At 44.1% G+C, this 20,747-nt stretch overlaps 1 protein-coding gene across 1 annotated transcript; it reads left to right on the top strand.

Moving 5' to 3' along the window:
• Positions 1 to 2,099: 2,099 nt before the first annotated feature.
• LOC311111174 (C-type lectin domain family 18 member A-like) lies at positions 2,100 to 19,892 on the top strand (the record flags this gene model as incomplete). The annotated part of the gene is made up of 12 exons (XM_084153863.1): positions 2,100 to 2,226; positions 2,673 to 2,764; positions 9,658 to 9,888; positions 10,180 to 10,277; positions 10,407 to 10,528; positions 11,155 to 11,262; positions 12,040 to 12,132; positions 13,128 to 13,234; positions 13,387 to 13,516; positions 15,263 to 15,359; positions 15,937 to 16,028; positions 19,335 to 19,892. The coding sequence occupies 12 exons, from the start codon at positions 2,100 to 2,102 to the stop codon at positions 19,370 to 19,372; spliced, it is 1,335 nt and encodes a 444-aa protein (XP_084009989.1). The 3' UTR covers positions 19,373 to 19,892.
• Between the last annotated feature and the right edge of the window lie 855 nt (positions 19,893 to 20,747).

The raw sequence follows: 20,747 nt of genomic DNA on the forward strand, positions 1-20,747 counted from the left end.
GATAATGGGAAGAGAGCAGCATGTAGAATAGATAGCCCATGACCAGTGAGTGGTTTGTGACTGATTGGCGCCTCACTGCATGGGGGTCTCAATCCACAATGTCTGTTTGTTAATATCTTTGAGAATTTAATACAGAAACACGAGATGGCTCTCAATCCTGTGAGATCCTTCTGTAATGAGAAGCAGAACAGTACAGCTAGTTGAGGTTCTGTTGAAACTGGTTCCCCAATATACACCCCATACCCCCTGTCCTTGGGTTTCTGTGGGGAACACACACATACAGTATGAACCCTCAAATGAAATCATAGAGTCTTGAGAAGACTCAAGTTTGGAGGGATCTATTGTGAAATGTCATTTTTGATTACATTTATGCCAGTTATTCGCTACTAATGGGCAAGACATTTGATGTGCTGTTTGCATGTCATGCGGCAGGGGGTATAGTTGGAAAAGTTGGGTTTTGATGTGATGATCGAGAATGATTGGGTATCAGAACTCTTCTGTTCAGCAGACGTTTCATAGTTTCACTGTGGTGATTATATTGTCTTGCTACCTTTGTGGGGATCTACTGCAAAGGATTCATGTTTAAAAAGATGGGTGGGATTTCTCTTCATGGTGTGTGAGCATTGCTGATTATTGAAACTTCTCTCATTCTATAGCTGTAGTGTCACGCCCTGGCTCTGGGGACTCTAGTATGTTGAGCCAGGGTGTGAGTTTTCATGTGTGTTATTCTAGTTGTTGTATATCTTTGTTGGCCAGGGTGGCTCCCAATCAGAGACGGCTGTAGCTCGTTGTCTCTGATTGGGAGTCATACTTAGGTAGCCGTTAGGCATTCATTCGTTGTGGTTTCTTGTTCGTGTTGGTTTGTGTTTGACCATTGACTGTCACGTCATCGTTTTGTTGTTTTTGATCGTGTGATCATTAATTAAATAAATATGTTCGCATTCAACGCTGCGCCTTGGTCCTCCTCTGTTCCCGACGAGCGTGACATGTAGTCTGTGTTTGCAAAGATTAGCCGTATAAAGCTGGCATAGGAAAACCTCTGATTATTTGGTCTCTCTCACAGTGTTACCCACTATTGCATAAAGGCAGACTGAGTAATTTCTTTCAGCGCTACACCCTGCAATCACTATAGTTACCTATCCTGAGGGAATAGGACAAGCGGTGCAGGTTTCTCCAAATGAGTGCCATAGTTAGGACTGTAATGCCAGTAATTGGTAGCCCAGTCTCATCAAATACACACACACACACACACACACACAATATCTGTTCTTTGGGAAACCTTCACTGAAAAAAAGATTGTGGAAAAAAAGATTGTGCCACATGTCAGATATTTGTTACGTCTGTGGCCTTCAGTGAAACATAAATATTTTCATTGTGAGTCTGTAGAAGTTGGAGATGTTATTCTCATGGATCAGTGGCACTGATGTCTGCTTGGTTTGGGCTTCTTGTCTATCTCTCAAGTACTGTATCTGTTGTTTATAAAGCGTTTAGGTTACAGTAATTGACTTGCTAACACGGATGTAGCCCACTGTTGTCTATAGCTTGCCCTACACCAAAGCTGGGATCACTCAAATATGTCTACTGACAGTCACCTTTGGCTTTTCATAAATTTTTTCTTGATTGTTTTACCTAGGCTATACATCGGCCTACATTATTTCATGTAAAACTACGTTTCACAGATATAGTCCGTTATGGTAGGCCTATATTCTCTGTAAACTACTTGATTGAGTTGAATTGTCCCACTTAATTTTCCTTGGGAATGGTTGGCATTTACAACATTGAGGAACAGACAAAACATTTTCACATATGAGACTCAATACTGTGTGGTTGAAAGCTCAGCCAAGTTTTTAGAAATTTGGTTGTCCTTGTTCATCGCTGATCGTGTATCATTAATTCAATTAAAGTTTGAGTAGGCAGAGTGGCTTGGGCCAAATGTGTGCGCGTGAGTGAATAAGAACAGTTGCAAAAGGTTGACAACTCGTGGGAGGGGAGAGAGAGAGTGAGTGCGAGAGAAAGAGAGAGAGAGAAGAGCAGGGTTAAAGAGGGAGCCACTTGTCCGCAAGGAGTTAGAGTACTTGACACTATTTACTTCAGTAGCCATGGGGTCTCAAACGGGACCCTGGTGTCTGCTTCTGTTTTTCATGGTGAACCTCCAGACCCTGTACAGCACCCGCTCGAATAGGATAATCACGGAGAAACCGGGCCGCGCTTATTCACCTGAGAGCGGTAAGAGCGCGCGTCGCCTGTTGTGTGTTGTTCGGCTCAGCACCCGTCATGGGAAAACAGCAGCGTGGCGGATGCACGCAATATAAGATGATTTAGTATAGGGAGGGACTTCGTGCTTTCTATATGCCTTGCAAATAATCCTCAAACTATTCTAATTAATGCAGAATATTTCACTGTGCGATGTCATTTACTTTAGCAGCAGATACAACAGGAAGGCTATATTAGACCTAAACATCGAATAGAGATATTTGTTCTCCAATGATAGGCGAAACAAATGTGTATGTCCTATCGCATATACAGGCTGTGGATATACACTGTCCTAATGTTGTGGAGTGCTACTGTATCAACAGAACATTCAGCCAACCCCCTTTCCCCCCTTACAGACACTTGCATTCCATTGCCATGGGGACCTGTCCTAAATAATTGTGTGCTTTTCTTTATTCCAGGACTTGGGGTGAAGGAGCATTTTCTGATTGTTACACAGCACAATAGGCTGCGCAGCCGGGTCACCCCCATGGCTGCTAACATGCAAAAAATGGTTAGTTGCCTTGCCTGCCTTTCATTACATTTCTTGTGTGTGTGTGTCAGTCTGTCTGTCTGTTTGTCTGTTTGTCTGCCGTCTGATTGGGGAGGATAGGCTGGTCCTAGCTCTATAAGGGCAGCTTCTACCCGGAGCTGTAAGCAAATGTAACTCTGCCGACTGCCGTGCTGCCATGCAGGCTTGCCCCATTGAAACACATCACTGAGTTACATGGCTGCTGCTGCTTGCTGGACACCAAGGTCACCTGAAATAGAGCCCTGCCAGAAACCCTCCTCTGTGCTCTTTCCCATGCTCCCAATCCGTGTGTGTGTGTGTTTGACAATGACAGTTTGTCACGGAGTCTGTCTCTTGGTTAACCGAGCCCTCGGTAAAGGCCCCCCATTTGATCCATGATTTATAACAGTCTACCATTTCTCACAGGGTATCTTCTGTTGAAACGTTGATATCCCCAACAGTGAGAGACAGTGGGGATCAGTGTGTTAATGTACGCAGTGCATGTTCCAGTCACAGGAGCACTGACACCACAGCTGTTCTGTATGGTGCTGTCTCTGTCTGGGTGTTAATGCTGAAGGCCATAAACACTGTTTGGGGTGGCTCTGGGATCTGTCCCTGGGGCTCTGAGATACGTATATCTGTTAGGGACCAGGAGGATTACATACTGCATCTCTCTGTTTCTACTCAAACTAACAGGCAGGATAGATGTTATATCAGTGTGTGTAGATGAAGTCAATGGCAGCGCCTACCTGGTGGCTCAGATAGATTTAGGGTTTCCTCACTGTTAGAATCATTGTTAGCCCGCAGACTGATGAGTCACGTGAAAACTACAGCGACTAGTTATATACAGTGCTTCAGAAAGTTTTCATACCCCTTGACTTGTTCCACATTTTGTTGTGTTACAGCCTGAATTCAAAAGGGATTAAATATATTTTTTCTCTCTCACCCATCTACCCTATAATGGCAAAGTGAAAACATGTTTTTAGAAATGTTTGCGAATGTATTGAAAATTAAATACAGAAATATCTCATTTACATAAGTATTCACACCCCTGAGTCAATACTTTGTAGAAGCACCTTTGGCGGCGATTACAGCAGTGAGTCTTTCTGGGTAAATCTCTAAGAGCTCTCCACACCTGGATTGTGCAATATTTGCCCATTATTATTTTCAAAATTATTCAAGCTCTGTCAAATTGGTTGTTATTGATTGCTAGACAGCTATTTCCAAGTCTTGCCATAGATTTTCAAGTAGATTTAAGGTAAAACTGTAACTCGGCCATTCAGGAACATTCACTGTCTTCTTGGTAAGCAACTCCAGTGCAGATTTCGCTTTATGTTTTAGGTTATTGTCCTGACAAAAAGTGAATTGCTTTGACACATTTTTTGCAGTACTACTTTGGTATTTGGTATTTTATTAGGATCCCCATTAGCTATTGCAAAAGCAGCTGCTATTCTTCCTGGGGTCCACTTTAGTGCCTTGTTGTTGTTGTTGCCTTGTTGCAAACAGGATGCATGTTTTGGAATATTTTTATTCTGTACAGGCTTCCTTCTTTTCACTCTGTCAATTAGGTTAGTATTGTGGAGTAACTACAATGTTGTTGTTCCATCCTCAGTTCTCTCCTATCACAGCCATTAAACTCTGTAACTGTTTTAATGTCACCATTGGCCTCATGGTGAAATCCCTGAGCGGTTTCCTTCCTCTCCGTCATCTGAGTTAGGAAGGAAGCCTGTATCTTTGGAGTGACGGGTGTATTGATACACCATCAAAGTGTAATTAATAACTTCACCATGCTTTTTTATTTTTACCCATCTACCAATAGGTACCCTTCTTTGTGAGGCATTGGAAAACCTCCCTGATCTTTGTGGTTGAATCTGAGTTTGAAATTCACTGCTCGACTGAGGGACTTCACAGATTATTGTATGTGTGGGGTACAGAGAAGAGGTAGTCATTCAAAAATCATGTTATATACTATTGCACACAGAGTGAGTCCATGCAACTTTATTATGCGAGTTGTTAAGCACATTTTTACTCCGAAACTTATTTAGGCTTGCCATAACAAAGGGGTTGAATATTTATTGACTCAAGACATTTCAGCTTTTCATTTGTAATTATTAATATTTTTTAAAATTATGGGTTATTGTGTGTAGGCCAGTGAAAAAAAATATCAATTTAATCCATTTTAAATTCAGGCTGTAACACAACAAAATATGGAAAAAGTAAAGGGGTGTGAATACTTTCTGAAGGCACTGTAAATTAATCTTAATTGAACTTAATTGAACAAGGAGCGAGATCAGAAGAAGTGGTAGTTTTCATCACTGATGAGGTAATGCAGACTAATGGTCTCAGAGATAGTCTCATGATTTCCACTTAAACACTCAGATAAAGCGAGACAAAACAAGCATGTTGCCCAAGGAGTGAGTGAGTAGTATGGGTGAGCACTGTGAAGCATGAAACAACACCCATGTGTGACAAGCCTCCAATGATAATCCTCCTGTTGACTCAATGAGAACCACTGGGCATTTTCTCCATATCTGAACCCATCTATTACTGTGCTATTCTTATCTCCCTTTGCTTACATTGCATGAGGACAAACGAAGACAGAGGACAATCAGTCAGTGGATAATGAAACACACAACGGTGGGATTGAATAGTCTATGTCCTAGAGGCCTAATGGACGTTTTGTCCAAAACCATCACTTATCATAGATTGCGTTCTCAAAGCCCATCAATACAGATAGAGCAGAGTTCCTAGACTGCTGCTCAGCATTGGCAAACTGCACATAGCTGATAACACATAATCGGAAAAAGAGGATGAGGATATTATCATGCTGCATTCAGGACTGTGGTATTACAGGTAATTTGCCTGCGAAGGCCGATGGAGGAATCCCGGGCGAGCTGAAGAAGCATATTAAGGAGCTTTACTGATAAACGTTTAAAAGGCTCAGGGCTTTAGCGGCGTTTGTGATTCTCTTTGAGGAATTTCCACCCAGGCAGGGCAGCAGGCGTGGGGAAGCGCTATCTGATTGTGTCGGTAAAGAGATTATAGTGTGGCCCTGCAGCCTCCCTCTTCTCTCGCTTCTTCTCTTCAGGAGATAAAAGAGCAGCGCTTCACAAAGTTTCACAAATGAGGCTCTTCTCTTTCTGTACTCAGTCCATGCCCTCTGGGGGTTCACCTAGGGCTGGGGAAGCCTGTCTGAGAATAGGAGGCACTTAGCTTCAAATACAGAAATGGAAATGAGGTATTTTCTTTTGGTGTAAGACATGAGAGGGAGGCGTTTGTTTTACATCTACTCATTGCAGAAACTAGTTTTCTCATTGTAATGACGTAATTTCAAGTTTTGCCTGCTGGGTATGTGTGAGAGAAAGTGTATAGGCTATGTGTGTGTCTGTAGCTAAGTAATTTACTGTACTTTAGGTCAAAGTTCAACCCTCTTAATGTCTCCACTTAGCTGAGGACTCCCACGGCTAAAAAACAGTTTTGAGTGGACATGAAAACATCGCATGGGAAACAGTGTTCCTGCTCACTGTCACTTTGCTATAAAAAGCTCTGTGCTGTCTTGGCTTATTTTATGGACTACACTCCTTGCCAACATCATATCCTCAGCTATAAGTTGTTGACTTTACGGACCATAACAGAGTAAGACTAAACATATTCCTATGTCTGGTCTTTGCTTCACTCCTGTAGTTATTTAATTCCTCGCACTGATGCATTGTGATGTAAAAATTGAATATTCATGAAGGGGACTTGACCGGTGACTCTGCTCCCCTCTGGTGGCATCAAAGCGTGCGCTTATGATTTTGACCAGAGGACATCAGAGGGACAGAGGGAACAATGTGCTCAAAGGGGGCTTAGCACAGACTCTTAATTAGCTGCTCTGCTCGACACATAACTAATGTCACTCCCCTGACATCTGGACATGCCTCCATTCATCAAACAACAACAAATATTATACGACAAGGAAATAGTGCTAATGATGAAGTTAGTCCTACAGGAAGCAATACCATCCTTTTCAAGTTCTTTATAGTATGGCATGCATACTCCCGTACACTGGGCCAGTTGTATGTGCCCCAATGTTTTTATGTGTCAGTCATAAGACCTTCATCAGAGTTTTAGTAGGTCTATTCCTTAATAAATTGAAACAAATGGCTCCAATTAGTGTTTCTGAGTATTGAGGATATCTTACTTCACTGCAAGGTTGAATAATTGACAAACTGGACAGTGTTCCCTTTTAGAAGGGCCTTAAATATGAACACAAATGTGCCAGAGGAAGATTAACTTAAAATGTGACAAGATGAAAACTCCCCTCTTTTCACCCCTCAGTGTACCCATTTGAAGCCACTGTGGAGGAAATTACACTGATTTGTTTGGCTGTCTCATTCTGGCTCCTCTCTAAGGGGGGGGGTTATATAACACACATTCAGGTGAAAACACCAGCTGTGAGCTCTGCTGAGCACACACAGGCAGGCTGTGAGCTGTGGCTATCAGTAGGACAGGAGTGGTCTGGAGAGGGAGACAAGTCTGTTTGTGTGGGGGTCCTCTCAAGGTGATGGAAGGCTGGCAGAATCTCTGAGGAGCAACGTTGAGAAGGTTTGGAAAGATGAGACAGGTGGGGGGTGTTGTAATGGTGAAGGGGAAGAGACGGGGTTCAGTGAAAAGGAGAGATGGTTGAATGTTGACGGCCTGGCTAACTTTTAGATCTCTCTGAAGAGCGAGTGGGAGTCGGATAGCTTTGCATGACATCCCACTGTGTGCCAGGATACCCTCTCTCCCTCCCTTCCTCTTTCCTCCCACTTACTCCCCTCTCCCCATCTCTGAAACAGGACCCCTTCTTGGGGGGCTAGTCGTGAAACGGCTAATGCGGAAACACCCCCCTTTCACGCTCGGGTCCTGAGTACTGACAGCTGTCTCCACGGTAACTGGCTGCGGTTGCCGGGGTGGCTCACGCTGAGCAGAGACATTCTGCTACCACTCGACGCGCACAAGACGAGACAGGGGTCAAACGGCTTAGCCAATGAGTGACAGCCACTGGCCGTCTCCCTGTCCTAACAGAGGCAGAGGCTGCCTCATCAGTTCCTTATCAGCAAAACAGAGGAATCCACACTGTTTATATGCTGCTTATACAGTGCGTTCTGAAAGTATTCAGACTTTTTCCACATTTTGTTACGTTACAGCCTTATTCTAAAATGGATTAAATAAATAAAAATCCTCATCAATCTACACAAAAAAACAGGTCTGCAGAAATGTTTGCAAATGTATTAGAAATACAAAACAGATACCTTATTTACATAAGTATTCAGACCCTTTGCTATGAGACTTGAAATTGAGCTCAGGTGCATCCTTGAGATGTGTCTACAACTTGATTGGAGTCCACCTGTGGTAAATTCAATTGATTGGACATGATTTGGAAAGGCACACACCTGTCTATATAAGGTCCCACAGTTGACAGTGCATGTCAGAGCTAAAACCAAGACATGAGGTTGAGGGAACTGTCCGTAGAGCTCCGAGACAGGATTGTGTTGAGGCACAGATCTGGGGAAGGGTACCAAACAATTTATGCAGCATTGAAGGTCCCAAAGAACACAGTAATCTATCCTCAGGTCAATTTTTTATAAATTTGCAAAAATTTCTAAAAACCTGTTTTTGCTTTTTCATTATGGGGTATTGTGGGTAGATTGATGAGGGGATAAAATTGAATTACATTTTTTAGAATAAGGCTGTCAAGTAACAAAATGTGTCAAAAGTCAAGGGGTCTGGGTAAATTCCGAATGCACTGTATGCTTATAAATGTGTCTACTGGGACACTGTTTAGACACTCAGTTGTTCATCTGTCTCAGTGCCTTGTGTCTCTTTAGTGGGTGGATATCCCAACTCTGTACTTGATACTGACAGGCCCATCATGTCTCTGACTGTACTATGTCTTTAAAAACAACTCTGTGAGTCTATCTATGTTGTAGCAGGCTCTGTGCCAGGAGAGGAGAGAATGTTAATAGGTGTGTGACGTTGGGGTTTCATTTGATCCCTCCACTTTGGAGACACGCACCTCTCACCAGACCCGTCCAGACTGTCCCACCTCTGGCCCCCTACTCCCCACCCCCCATTTCCCCCTACACTCCACAACCCCTTCTCCAACTCCCCTTACTTCTCTCCCCCCTCCATCCCACTCCACCAGTGTCTCTGTCTCTCCTTTCATAGGGCAGTGAGTGGGCACAGGGCTCATAGGCCACCTTGCTTAGCTGTAATCCTCCCCCAAGTGCACCAGCTTTGAAAGCAGAGATCACCTTTCAGCCTCCCATGGTGTTCGCTGTTCACCATCCTAACTGTGTAGTTCATTTAGGACTGTCCTGTTTAAGATCAGGTACCATCACATGGCCTCTGCTGGCCCTTAGCGATGCATAGCAAACTTGCTGTTGTTCATCTATTTAAGATCTATGAGGATGAGATAGTGTACTCAGTGACCTAATGGTCAGATGGCAGAGCAGCAGAGTCACTATGCCATGGTCTGTGCTTATATAACAAACTTTATTTCTTTCTTTCTCTCCTATACTCCCACACAGTCTGTCTTTTTATCGATCTCCCCATCAGCCCCTGCCCAAATACTGTATCCATTTTAGGCTATAGATTTCCAGAGCTCTGCGACTAAGTCTTCAGAAGAAACCTTGTCAGTGAACATTAACAATAGGAGGCTAAATGGAGAGCCTGACATGGCATGGGAGTGTCCCAAAAGCAAAATGTGTCCCTGAAAAAGGGCCATTCAGGTCACAAAGAGAGGAAGTCGGTCTTTCACCCTCAGTCATGGGAAGGTAGTTCCCCATTGTATTTGTTTAAATGTGTGTGTGTGTGTGTGTGTGTGTGTGTGCGTGCGTGTGTTGTCTCCTCCCCCTTCCCCATATCTGTAGGACTGGAGTGAGAAGCTGGTCCTACTTGCCCAGGAGAGGGCGGAGTCTTGCCACACAGACCCCTCTCCTCAGGACCAACAGCTCCGCCACATTGGTTGGAACACCCATCACTCAGCCCATGCCACCACCTCATTTGCTGAGGTCATTGACTCATGGTTCGAGGAAGGGCGGGACTACATGTACCTGAGTGGGCAATGCAGAGAGAATGCTACCTGCCAACACTACACACAGGTAATGGTTAACAGTCCTGGATCTGTTAACTGTGCAGCAACCCTAAGTAACTTTGTGTCAAAACAAGAAGTCTCAATTCAACTCTCAACTCAATTTGAGTAATTGGTGTGATTGAGTTTGTGTTGCCCACTTGCCAATACATTGATGTCGCCAATATATTCCCTCTCTCACTCTGTTTCTCTCTAACTCTGTCTGTGTCTGTGTCTGTCTCTGTGTCTGTGTCTGTGTCTGTCTCTGTGTCTGTGTCTGTGTCTATGTCTGTGTGTCTGTCTCTGTCTGTCTCTGCTGTAGTTGGTGTGGGCTACCTCCAGTAATGTGGGCTGTGCCAGACAGTTGTGTCTGAGGGGTGATGCTCTCTGGGAACTGTTTGTCTGTGCATACTCCCCTGGGTAAGAACACTCCTAATTTACCTGATGTCAGACTTCTCCTCCTGTTTTAGTACTCAGCCTTAGTGTGTGTGTGTGTTTGCCTACATGTGCGTACACGTATACATGTGTGTGATATATGTCTCTCTGCAGGGGTAACTGGGAGGTGAATGGGAGGTTGGTGGTGCCCTATAAGGCTGGTTTCTCTTGTACTCTCTGCACCTCTTCCATGTCAGGCTGCTTCAGACTGTGGGACCATGTGGGAGGACTGTGTGGTGAGAACCATAGAGAACACTCATTCATTAAAGGTGCCACGAGCAGATATTGCGATGAGCGAGATGCAAGACTTTGCTCTCACAGTCACACACAGTATCTGTGCATGTGCATGGGTTTGCTTCACGCTGTTACAGCATGGTAGCCACGGGACCAAAACAGCTGAGAAGTTTAGCCTCGCACTTCAATGCTCTTAGTTGTTGCGGAAATTCACCCACTATGCTGTTTACTTTGTGCACCTAAGTCATATTGCTGAGTCTACCTTTACATTTGTGATTTTTTTGGGGATTTTAATCATGTTAGCTGTTCCTTACTCAAAGTAGGATTTATTTCAACAATTTCAACCAACTCTGTTCTCTACAGATTTTTGTCTTAGAAGCTCTTTAGTGCACTAAAAGCGACGTATCACCTCTATTGAGGATGACAGTTCATTATCTATTTTGAGCCAAAGACATTAAGTGTATTTTTCCCCTCACTGAAAGTATTGTCATGTGAAGGGGTTTTCACTTAATCCAGTTTAACAGTATAGTCAACACTTAACCACTTACCATGCAATGATGGCCTTGTCAGAGAACAAGCACAAACTGGAGTCTAAATGTATTCATGGACAAAAGTGTGTGTGTTCCAGAGACCCCCAGGAACCCATGTCGTATGAGCTGTGGGCAGCATGGTCGTCTGAACGTCTCCTCTTGCCAGTGTCATTGTGGACCTGGGTTCACCGGGCGATTCTGTCAGGGTACCAGTCTATGTGCCTGTGTTTACCAGTCTGACAGTCTACTACCAGTCTATGTGCCTGTGTTTACCAGTCTGACAGTCTACTACCAGTCTATGTGCCTGTGTTTACCAGTCTGACAGTCTACTACCAGTCTATGTGCCTGTGTTTACCAGTCTGACAGTCTACTACCAGTCTATGTGCCTGTGTTTACCAGTCTGACAGTCTACTACCAGTCTATGTGCCTGTGTTTACCAGTCTGACAGTCTACTACCAGTCTATGTGCCTGTGTTTACCAGTCTGACAGTCTACTACCAGTCTATGTGCCTGTGTTTACCAGTCTGACAGTCTACTACCAGTCTATGTGCCTGTGTTTACCAGTCTGACAGTCTACTACCAGTCTATGTGCCTGTGTTTACCAGTCTGACAGTCTACTACCAGTCTATGTGCCTGTGTTTACCAGTCTGACAGTCTACTACCAGTCTATGTGCCTGTGTTTACCAGTCTGACAGTCTACTACCAGTCTATGTGCCTGTGTTTACCAGTCTGACAGTCTACTACCAGTCTATGTGCCTGTGTTTACCAGTCTGACAGTCTACTACCAGTCTATGTGCCTGTGTTTACCAGTCTGACAGTCTACTACAGTCATTATTGTCTCTGTGTGGTTGTCTAGCCATGCTCTGCAGTGTGTGTGTTCAGGGATCTCTGTGGGTGCATCGTGGTCAATATACTGTATGTGACTGTGTGTGTGTGACTGTGTGTGTGTGACTGTGTGTGTGTGACTGTGTGTGTGTGTTTCAGTGCGCTGCAGTGTGAAGTGTGTGCACGGCCGCTACAAGGAAGAGGAGTGCTCCTGCAAGTGTGATGTTGGTTATGGGGGTGCTGAGTGTGCAGGTGAGTGTGTATGTGTAAGGGAATCAGGGTGGGGGTCAATTCCATTTCAATTCAATAAGTACACTGAAATTCCAATTCCAATACTTTACTTTTTTAATTGAAATGGAAGTGACCCCAACCCTGGTGGGAATACGTTTATGTAGCCAATGCACTATTGTTTCACCATTACTTTAAACCAGAATGAACCAGACTCCTATCATCACTGGGTCTAAGCCAATGCACCCTCTTTTCTATTAAGCTTCAGCCTGATTAGATTCAAGTTGTATCTGCTAGTTTGAGACAGTATGAATTCCAATGTTTATTGTGTTATCAAGCCATATGTATCTCAGAGTTTTTCTTGTTTGGGCAAAAGACCGTCCTCCGTCCTCTCTTCTCCATCCTCTCTCCTCCGTCCTCTCTTCTCCATCCTCTCTCCTCCTTGACCCGGAAACCGATAAGTGGTCGAGTGGTCGAGCACTGTGTCAATTCGTTAGTAGGAAGAGTGTCCTCCCCTCCTCGATAGCCACCTTTCATCGAGGATACTTGTGTATCCTACCACGGCAGAGTTTAGAAATCTGTCACACCCCCTTTGAATCAGCTTTTGTTTTGTCAGAGACTAAGAACATGCACACGTTTAAAAACAATATGCTACTTATTGTTTTAGCTATAAAATATCTTCCACAACTAACTTAAATTGTTTTGATTACTTTAAACGTAATTTGCCTAATGAGACGCGAGTGGAGAAGGACTGTCTCATTTCAAGCGTGCGCATTTTCATCCACGTTCACTCTGCTCGCCGACTCTCCTCTATTAACTTTGAAGTTTTCAAAAGGAGGTGAGAGAGGACGGAGGAGAGAGGACGCAGGAGGTGAGCAAATCTAAATGATTAAAGGTCATAGTGTTTATTGTGACCAGAATGGACTGTAGTCTGTACACTGAGTTTGAGCCAAGATGGATGGTCAGTGCCTGTTGTCTCCTTTACTGAGGCCTAATGTGTGTTGCTTATGTTTCTGTAGAGAAGCAGCAGTTTCCCTTCCACAGCTGTGACATGAGGATCGATGGAGAGTGCTTCATGTTGTCTCCAGAGGCCGACACCTACTACCGAGCCAAGACCCGCTGTCAGGTTAGTGTGTGTGTGTGTGTGTGTGTGTGTGTGTGTGTGTGTGTGTGTGTGTGTGTGTGTGTGTGTGTGTGTGTGTGTGTGTGTGTGTGTGTGTGTGTGTGTGTGTGCGCGCGTGTGTGTAACCCATGTTGTGTTGTGTGTTTGGACCCCAGGAGCGAGGGGGGATTCTGGCCCAGATCCACAACCAGAAGGTTCAGGACATCCTGGCATTTTACCTGAGCCAGCTGGAGACCAGCAACGAGGTCACAGACCCCGACTTTAAGACACGCAACTTCTGGATCGGTACGTCATTTTCACTGACCTTCTCTACATACAGCCAAATACAGTGGGGGAAAAAAGTATTTAGTCAGCCACCAATTGTGCAAGTTCTCCCACTTAAAAAGATGAGAGAGGCCTGTAATTTTCATCATAGGTACACGTCAATTATGACAGACAAAATTAGAATATTTTTTCCAGAAAATCACATTGTAGGATTTTTAATGAATTTATTTGCAAATTATGGTGGAAAATAAGTATTTGGTCAATAACAAAAGTTTCTCAATACTTTGTTATATACCATTTGTTGGCAATGGCACAGGTCAAACGTTTTCTGTAAGTCTTCACAAGGTTTTCACACACTGTTGCTGGTATTATGGCCCATTCCTCCATGCAGATCTCCTCTAGAGCAGTGATGTTTTGGGGCTGTCGCTGGGCAACACGGACTTTCAACTCCCTCCAAAGATTTTCTATGGGGTTGAGATCTGGAGACTGGCTAGGCCACTCCAGGACCTTGAAATGCTTCTTACGAAGCCACTCCTTCGTTGCCCGGGCGGTGTGTTTGGGATCATTGTCATGCTGAAAGACCCAGCCACGTTTCATCTTCAATGCCCTTGCTGATGGAAGGAGGTTTTCACTCAAAATCTCACGATACATGGCCCCATTCATTCTTTCCTTTACACGGATCAGTCGTCCTGGTCCCTTTGCAGAAAAACAGCCCCAAAGCATGATGTTTCCACCCCCATGCTTCACAGTAGGTATGGTGTTCTTTGGATGCAACTCAGCATTCTTTGTCCTCCAAACACGACGAGTTGAGTTTTTACCAAAAAGTTATATTTTGGTTTCATCTGACCATATGACATTCTCCCAATCCTCTTCTGGATCATCCAAATGCACTCTAGCAAACTTCAGACGGGCCTGGACATGTACTGGCTTAAGCAGGGGGACACGTCTGGCACTGCAGGATTTGAGTCCCTGGCGGCGTAGTGTGTTACTGATGGTAGGCTTTGTTACTTTGGTCCCAGCTCTCTGCAGGTCATTCACTAGGTCCCCCCGTGTGGTTCTGGGATTTTTGCTCACCGTTCTTGTGATCATTTTGACCCCACAGGGTGAGATCTTGCGTGGAGCCCCAGATCGAGGGAGATTATCAGTGGTCTTGTATGTCTTCCATTTCCTAATAATTGCTCCCACAGTTGATTTCTTCAAACCAAGCTGCTTACCTATTGCAGATTCAGTCTTCCCAGCCTGGTGCAGGTCTACAATTTTGTTTCTGGTGTCCTTTGACAGCTCTTTGGTCTTGGCCATAGTGGAGTTTGGAGTGTGACTGTTTGAGGTTGTGGACAGGTGTCTTTTATACTGATAACAAGTTCAAACAGGTGCCATTAATACAGATAACGAGTGGAGGACAGAGGAGCCTCTTAAAGAAGAAGTTACAGGTCTGTGAGAGCCAGAAATCTTGCTTGTTTGTAGGTGACCAAATACTTATTTTCCACCATAATTTGCAAATAAATTCATAAAAAATCCTACAATGTGATTTTCAGGATTTTTTTTCTCATTTTGTCTGTCATAGTTGACGTGTACCTATGATGAAAATTACAGGCCTCTCTCATCTTTTTAAGTGGGAGAACATGCACAATTGGTGGCTGACTAAATACCTTTTTTCCCCACTGTAGCTTTGACAGACTGACTTTGGGAGTTTGTGTGATTAGCATTGAGATGTGTTAAGGTGATATAAGGATAAGCGTCCTGTAAAATTGTGTGTATTGTGTCCAGGGCTGACATATAAACCTCTGAAGGACTCTTTCCGCTGGGACTCAGGAGAAATCCCAACATACAGCAGCTTCGCCTTTGGACAGCCTGACAATCAGGGGTGAGAGAGACTATTTGTTACTACAAGTCATAACTTTTAACAACTTAATGATAATAGTAACAAAAATCATAGCTTTGTATTATCGTGTCATCTTGTTCAGTGGGTAATCATAAAATGATATTATTGTAGTCAGAATACACAGTAAGCAGGTGGAATGAGGCACTGCAAATGCGACTCCACTATATTTTTCACTGGAATGAACATATTTATAATATCATGGTTATTCTACACTGTGTGGGACACAGGTATAGTCTCACGTAGCCAAACATTATAATCTCACATTATAATCTCACGCCTGGGCCCGTACCCACAAAGTATATCAGAGTAGGAGTGCTGATTCAGGATCAGTTTTTCCTTTTAGATCATAATAAATAACATTATATGGACAGATCCTAGATCAGCACTCCTTCTCTAAGATGCTTTGTGGATACGGGCCCTGGACATTGAGGCTACTCTGAGAGAAGTGTTTGAAAGCAGAACTGTCATTTTACTGTCTGACCACCAGATGCCTCTGTGTCCCTTCTCTCCATCTCACTCTTCCTCCCTCTGTCTTCTCCCTCGTGTCTTCTCCCTGCAGCTTTGGGAACTGTGTGGAGTTGCAGGCATCCAGCACCTTCAACTGGAACGACCAGCGCTGTAAAACACGAAACCGATACATCTGCCAATACGGTGAGAGAGAGAGAGAGAGAGAGAGAGAGAGAGAGAGAGAGATTCTAATCAAGGAAATCTGTCCTCCAGACTCATTACCATTAGATGTAGCATTCACTGCTATATCTTAAAACTCTCCATACCACAGAGAGAGAGAGAGAGAGAGAGAGAGAGATTCTAATCAAGGTAATCTGTCCTCCAGACTCATTACCATTAGATGTACCATTCACTGATATATCTTAAAACTCTCTATACCAGAGAGAGAGAGAGAGAGAGAGAGAGAGAGAGAGAGAGAGAGAGAGAGAGAGAGAGAGAGAGAGAGAGAGAGAGAGAGAGAGAGAGAGAGAGAGAGAGAGAGAGAGAGAGAGAGAGAGAGAGAGAGAGAGAGAGAGAGAGAGAGAGGATGTTCTTCCTCGCTGCAGGGAGTAGAGTGAGAGAGCTGTGTAGCTGTGTGTTTTAAACACCTGTTGGACATGGACATCACCATGACAACAGAGTAAGCGAGAGACTGACGGACAGAGAGGAGTTCAAACACTATCAGAGCAGAAAACTCAAAACTGACCTTAGATCAGCATGCAAGGGAAAGACATCAGGACCCTACATCTTTACCTGGTCTGTCTGGCTGAGGGATGCTGGAGTCAAAGTGAGTGTTCAGTATAAAACCAGAGCAGAGAACACAAAAACACACCACAGCCCTAACTCCTGATCTGGGTGCAGTGTTAACGTCTGTGTTTATGAGGGAGAGGCTGTGTGACACAGCCTACACATTGTAATGATACACTCAGTTGGAATCAATGGCACTCAGGGCTCCTCATAAAGAGCCTTTTAGAGATCGATATACGTCAGGCCTACAATGGCACCAATTGTCTAAACACACACACACATTTCTCAACTCTATAATTCATCCGTGTGATGGAGTCAGAATAGGAGGGGTTGTATTGTTTGTTTGGTTTTGTTTAATTGTGTGTGTTCTAGGCAGGTGGCGAGATCTGCAATCTCATATTGATCATCCAGGGCCGTCCTAATGCAGTCAGTGTTGCTGGGCTGACATTTTAACAGCTCACCGTTTAAAAGCTCTTAATCTCCTGGTGCCGATTGGTGGAAAACGATCGGTTCTCTCTTCTTAGAGAGCGAGGCCTTTGTGTAGAGAGGGGTCAGTAAAGAGGATTGGAGAGGAGTGTGTGTGTGTGTGTGTGTGTGTGTGGGTGGGTGGGTACGTGTGTGTGTGTGTGTTTGCCTGTGTGTATGGGTATGTGTGTGTGTGGAATGGACCTGACCAGAGCTCGAAGTGGAGTGATAAGGCTGGTGAAAACAGAACACATGAGAACACAGCTGAACTAGCGGGGAGCATGTTTTACTCAACCCCCTCCTCTACACAAGCACTCTAACTAAAACAAAAGATTCATTGAAGCAACAAAGAGTGAAATGAATGGATTTGACTGTGATTAATAGCTCCCCTACACACACACACACACACACACACAGACACACACACACACACACACACACACACACACACAGACAGTCTCGTACCGCCCTGAAGGTATATTTGTGAAGCTGCATTGATGTGTTCTGTTAATTGGCAATAAAATGATAAGTGGAAAGCACAGATAGCCGGAGGGGTCCACACAGTTACCCAGATACAGAGTATGCCTATGTGCGTCTTTGTGTGTGTGTGTGTGTGTGTGTGTATATATATATACACACACATATACACACACATATACACATATACATAGTTTGGGGTCAGCAATTTTTTTGTCCATTAAAATAACATCAAATTAATCAGAAATACAGTATAGACATTGTTGATGTTGTAAATGGCTATTGTAGCTGGAAACGTCTGAACTGGCAGCGTCATTAAATAGTACCTGCAAAACACCATTCTCAATGTCAACAGTGAAGAGGCGACTCCGGGATGCTGACCTTCTAGGCAGAGTTGCAAAGAAAACCCATATCTCAGACTGGCCAATAAAAATAAAAGATTAAGATGGGCAGTCTGAGATATGGCTTTTTCTTTGCAACTCTGCCTAGAAGGTCAGCATCCCGGAGTCGCCTCTTCATTGTTGACGTTGAGACGGGTGTTTTGCGGGTACTATTTAATGAAGCTGCCAGTTGTGGACCTGTGAGGCGTCTGTTTCTCAAACTAGACACTCTAATGTATTTGTCCTCTTGCTCAGTTGTGCACCGGGGCCTCCCACTCCTCTTTCTATTCTGGGTAGAGCCAGTTTGCGCTGTTCTGTGAAGGGAGTAGGACACAGCGTTGTACGAGATCTTCAGTTTCTTGGCAATGTCTCGCATGGAATAGCCTTCATTTCTCAGAACAAGAATAGACTGACGAGTTTCAGAAGTAAGTTCTTTGTTTCTGGCCATTTTGAGTCTGTAATCGAACCCACAATTGCTGATGCTCCAGATACTCAACTAGTCTCAAGAAGGCCAGTTTTATTGCATTTCTAATCAGCACAATATTTTTCAGCTGTGCTAACATTATTGCAAAAGGGTTTTCTAATGATCAATTAGCCTTTTAAAATGATAAACTTGGATTAGCAAACACAACGTGCCATTGGAACACAGGACTGATGGTTGCTGATAATGGGCCTCTGTACGCCTATGTAGATATTCCATAAAAAATCAGCCGTTTCCAGCTACAATAGCCATTTACAACATTAACAATGTCTACACTGTATTTCTGATTAATTTGATGTTATTTTAATGGACAATTTTTATTTATTTATTTCGAAAACAAGGACATTTCTAAGTGACCCCAAACTTTTGAACGGTAGTGTATATATTAGAGAGGTAGGGGTGTGACTGATCCAGTGTTCTGCAGCATGGGAATTGTGTTTTCGGCTACAGCCACATCTGTTTGTTAGCTCCCCTCCTACCCCTTGACTGTTGGAGCTTCCATTTTGGGCCCTCATTGCAGTAGTAATGAAAACAAGGCCCAATGAGAGATTACTAGGAACTTGTTTTGTGTGCGTGTGTGCATGCTTGTTTGCACTTGTGTATGTATGGTGTGTGTGTGCACGTGGGTGTGTGGGTGTGTGGGTGTGCACGTGGGTGTGTACAGTTTGTGTGGTGTGTGGGTGTGCATGCATGGGTATGTGTCTATAGAGAAAAGCTCCTCCATTCTTAGCCTCCTCCGCTGTGTTGTAGAATATGAATGTCCTCTGCACTGTCACGTCTGAATGGAGCGCTAGCTAGGATTACTGGGGATTTGGGATACAAACCACACCATTTATTCCCTCTACTCTATCTGTCTCTATTACTCCTCTGTGTCTGTCTGTCTGTCTCTGTGTGTGTGTGTGTGTGTGTGTACATCCACAGCTCCAGAGCACATTGCCCTGTGGGAGGTTGGCCGGTGATGAACTCGGCACTCGAGGGTGGAGAGCACAGCATTGGAGGGGCTGGGGAGATGGGTCGTTTGGGCCGTTCGATGTACCCGGCCTGGGTGTGTGTGAAGCAGAAGCTGGGAAGATGTATTCTCTATGGTTCCACTTGAAATGGTTTTATTTCATCCAGTGTGTTCCAACCCTTGTTGCTCATATACGCTATTGCTGGTCAGAACTGGGCCTGTCTAATCAGTGCAGGAAAAAAGCATACAATGGGAGAACTTCCAAACCAAAATACAGAGTTTGAGCTCTACTATAGATGGTCCATGGCAGCACAAATCTATGTTTTGTACTATACTGTTTTTTTGTATTGCATATTATTTTCTCAGACTTAGCTAAATTATGATTCATTTGTGAAGTTTGCCATAACTGCCTCCCTGCATTGTCAATTTGATGGTACAATTCTCCCCAATGCACTGAATGTACAGTACCATGACCACCACTGTCTCTGCTTTCTCAATCATCCAGTAACTGAATTAAAACGGTTTGCTACAATGTGTTTTGGGGTATTTTTACAGACTGCATAATTCCATTGGTCTCTGTGTTTGTGAGCATGAGAGTGTGTGGTTTTTAGTGGAACTTTTGTGTTCTAGTATCTGAGTGTTTGTTTGTTCTGAATCGTTTGTGAACGTGGCAGTGTGATGTGTGTCTTTCTAGACTAGTTTGGGAAGAGGCCAGTTTTAATCCTGTGTGTTGGGAGCATCTCTGAGGTCTCTGAGGTGACATCACAGACAGTGTCCAGGAGTCCCTATGGACCAGGGATGAGTGTGTTCAGCTGTTTGGCCGGCAGCGCTAGGAGGGGGATGAGGATGGGAGGATGTGGGGAGGAGTCGGGCTGCAGATAAAGGGATTAAACCAAACTGCAGTGCTGCAATGTAATCATGCAAATGAACAAAGCAGGGAGAAGGTCACCAGGTTAAACAGGTGGGCAGTGGAGGAGGAAGACAAGCAATAACAGTGTGTGTGTGTGTGTGCATGTGTGTGTGTGTGTGTGTGTGTGTGTGTGTGTTTACCATACCTGCATTAATCAGTGTTGTTAATACAAAGCTCCACTGCGTAGCCTAGCTACCACTCAACAGTTGATTGGTACAGGAGACAAAACTACTGAAATAGTTGTTGTTTTTAAAAGGGAAGTACAATCACCCATTTTGACTTACAGTAGGTCATAGTCAGGGTTGTTCGGCACTGCATTGAACAAACTGTACAACAGCACTGGAGCGCCTGATAACGGGATATTGATTGTAGATGCAGAGAGAAATGCAGATACTGTGTTCATGTCTTAGTGTGATAGACAAATGCCTGCCATAGTGCAGATGAAACTGGTTTTAGAGATTCTAACTGTTTGTAT

Source organism: Coregonus lavaretus (assembly GCF_964263955.1).
Source record: "Coregonus lavaretus genome assembly, chromosome: 37".
NCBI lineage: Eukaryota > Metazoa > Chordata > Actinopteri > Salmoniformes > Salmonidae > Coregonus > Coregonus lavaretus.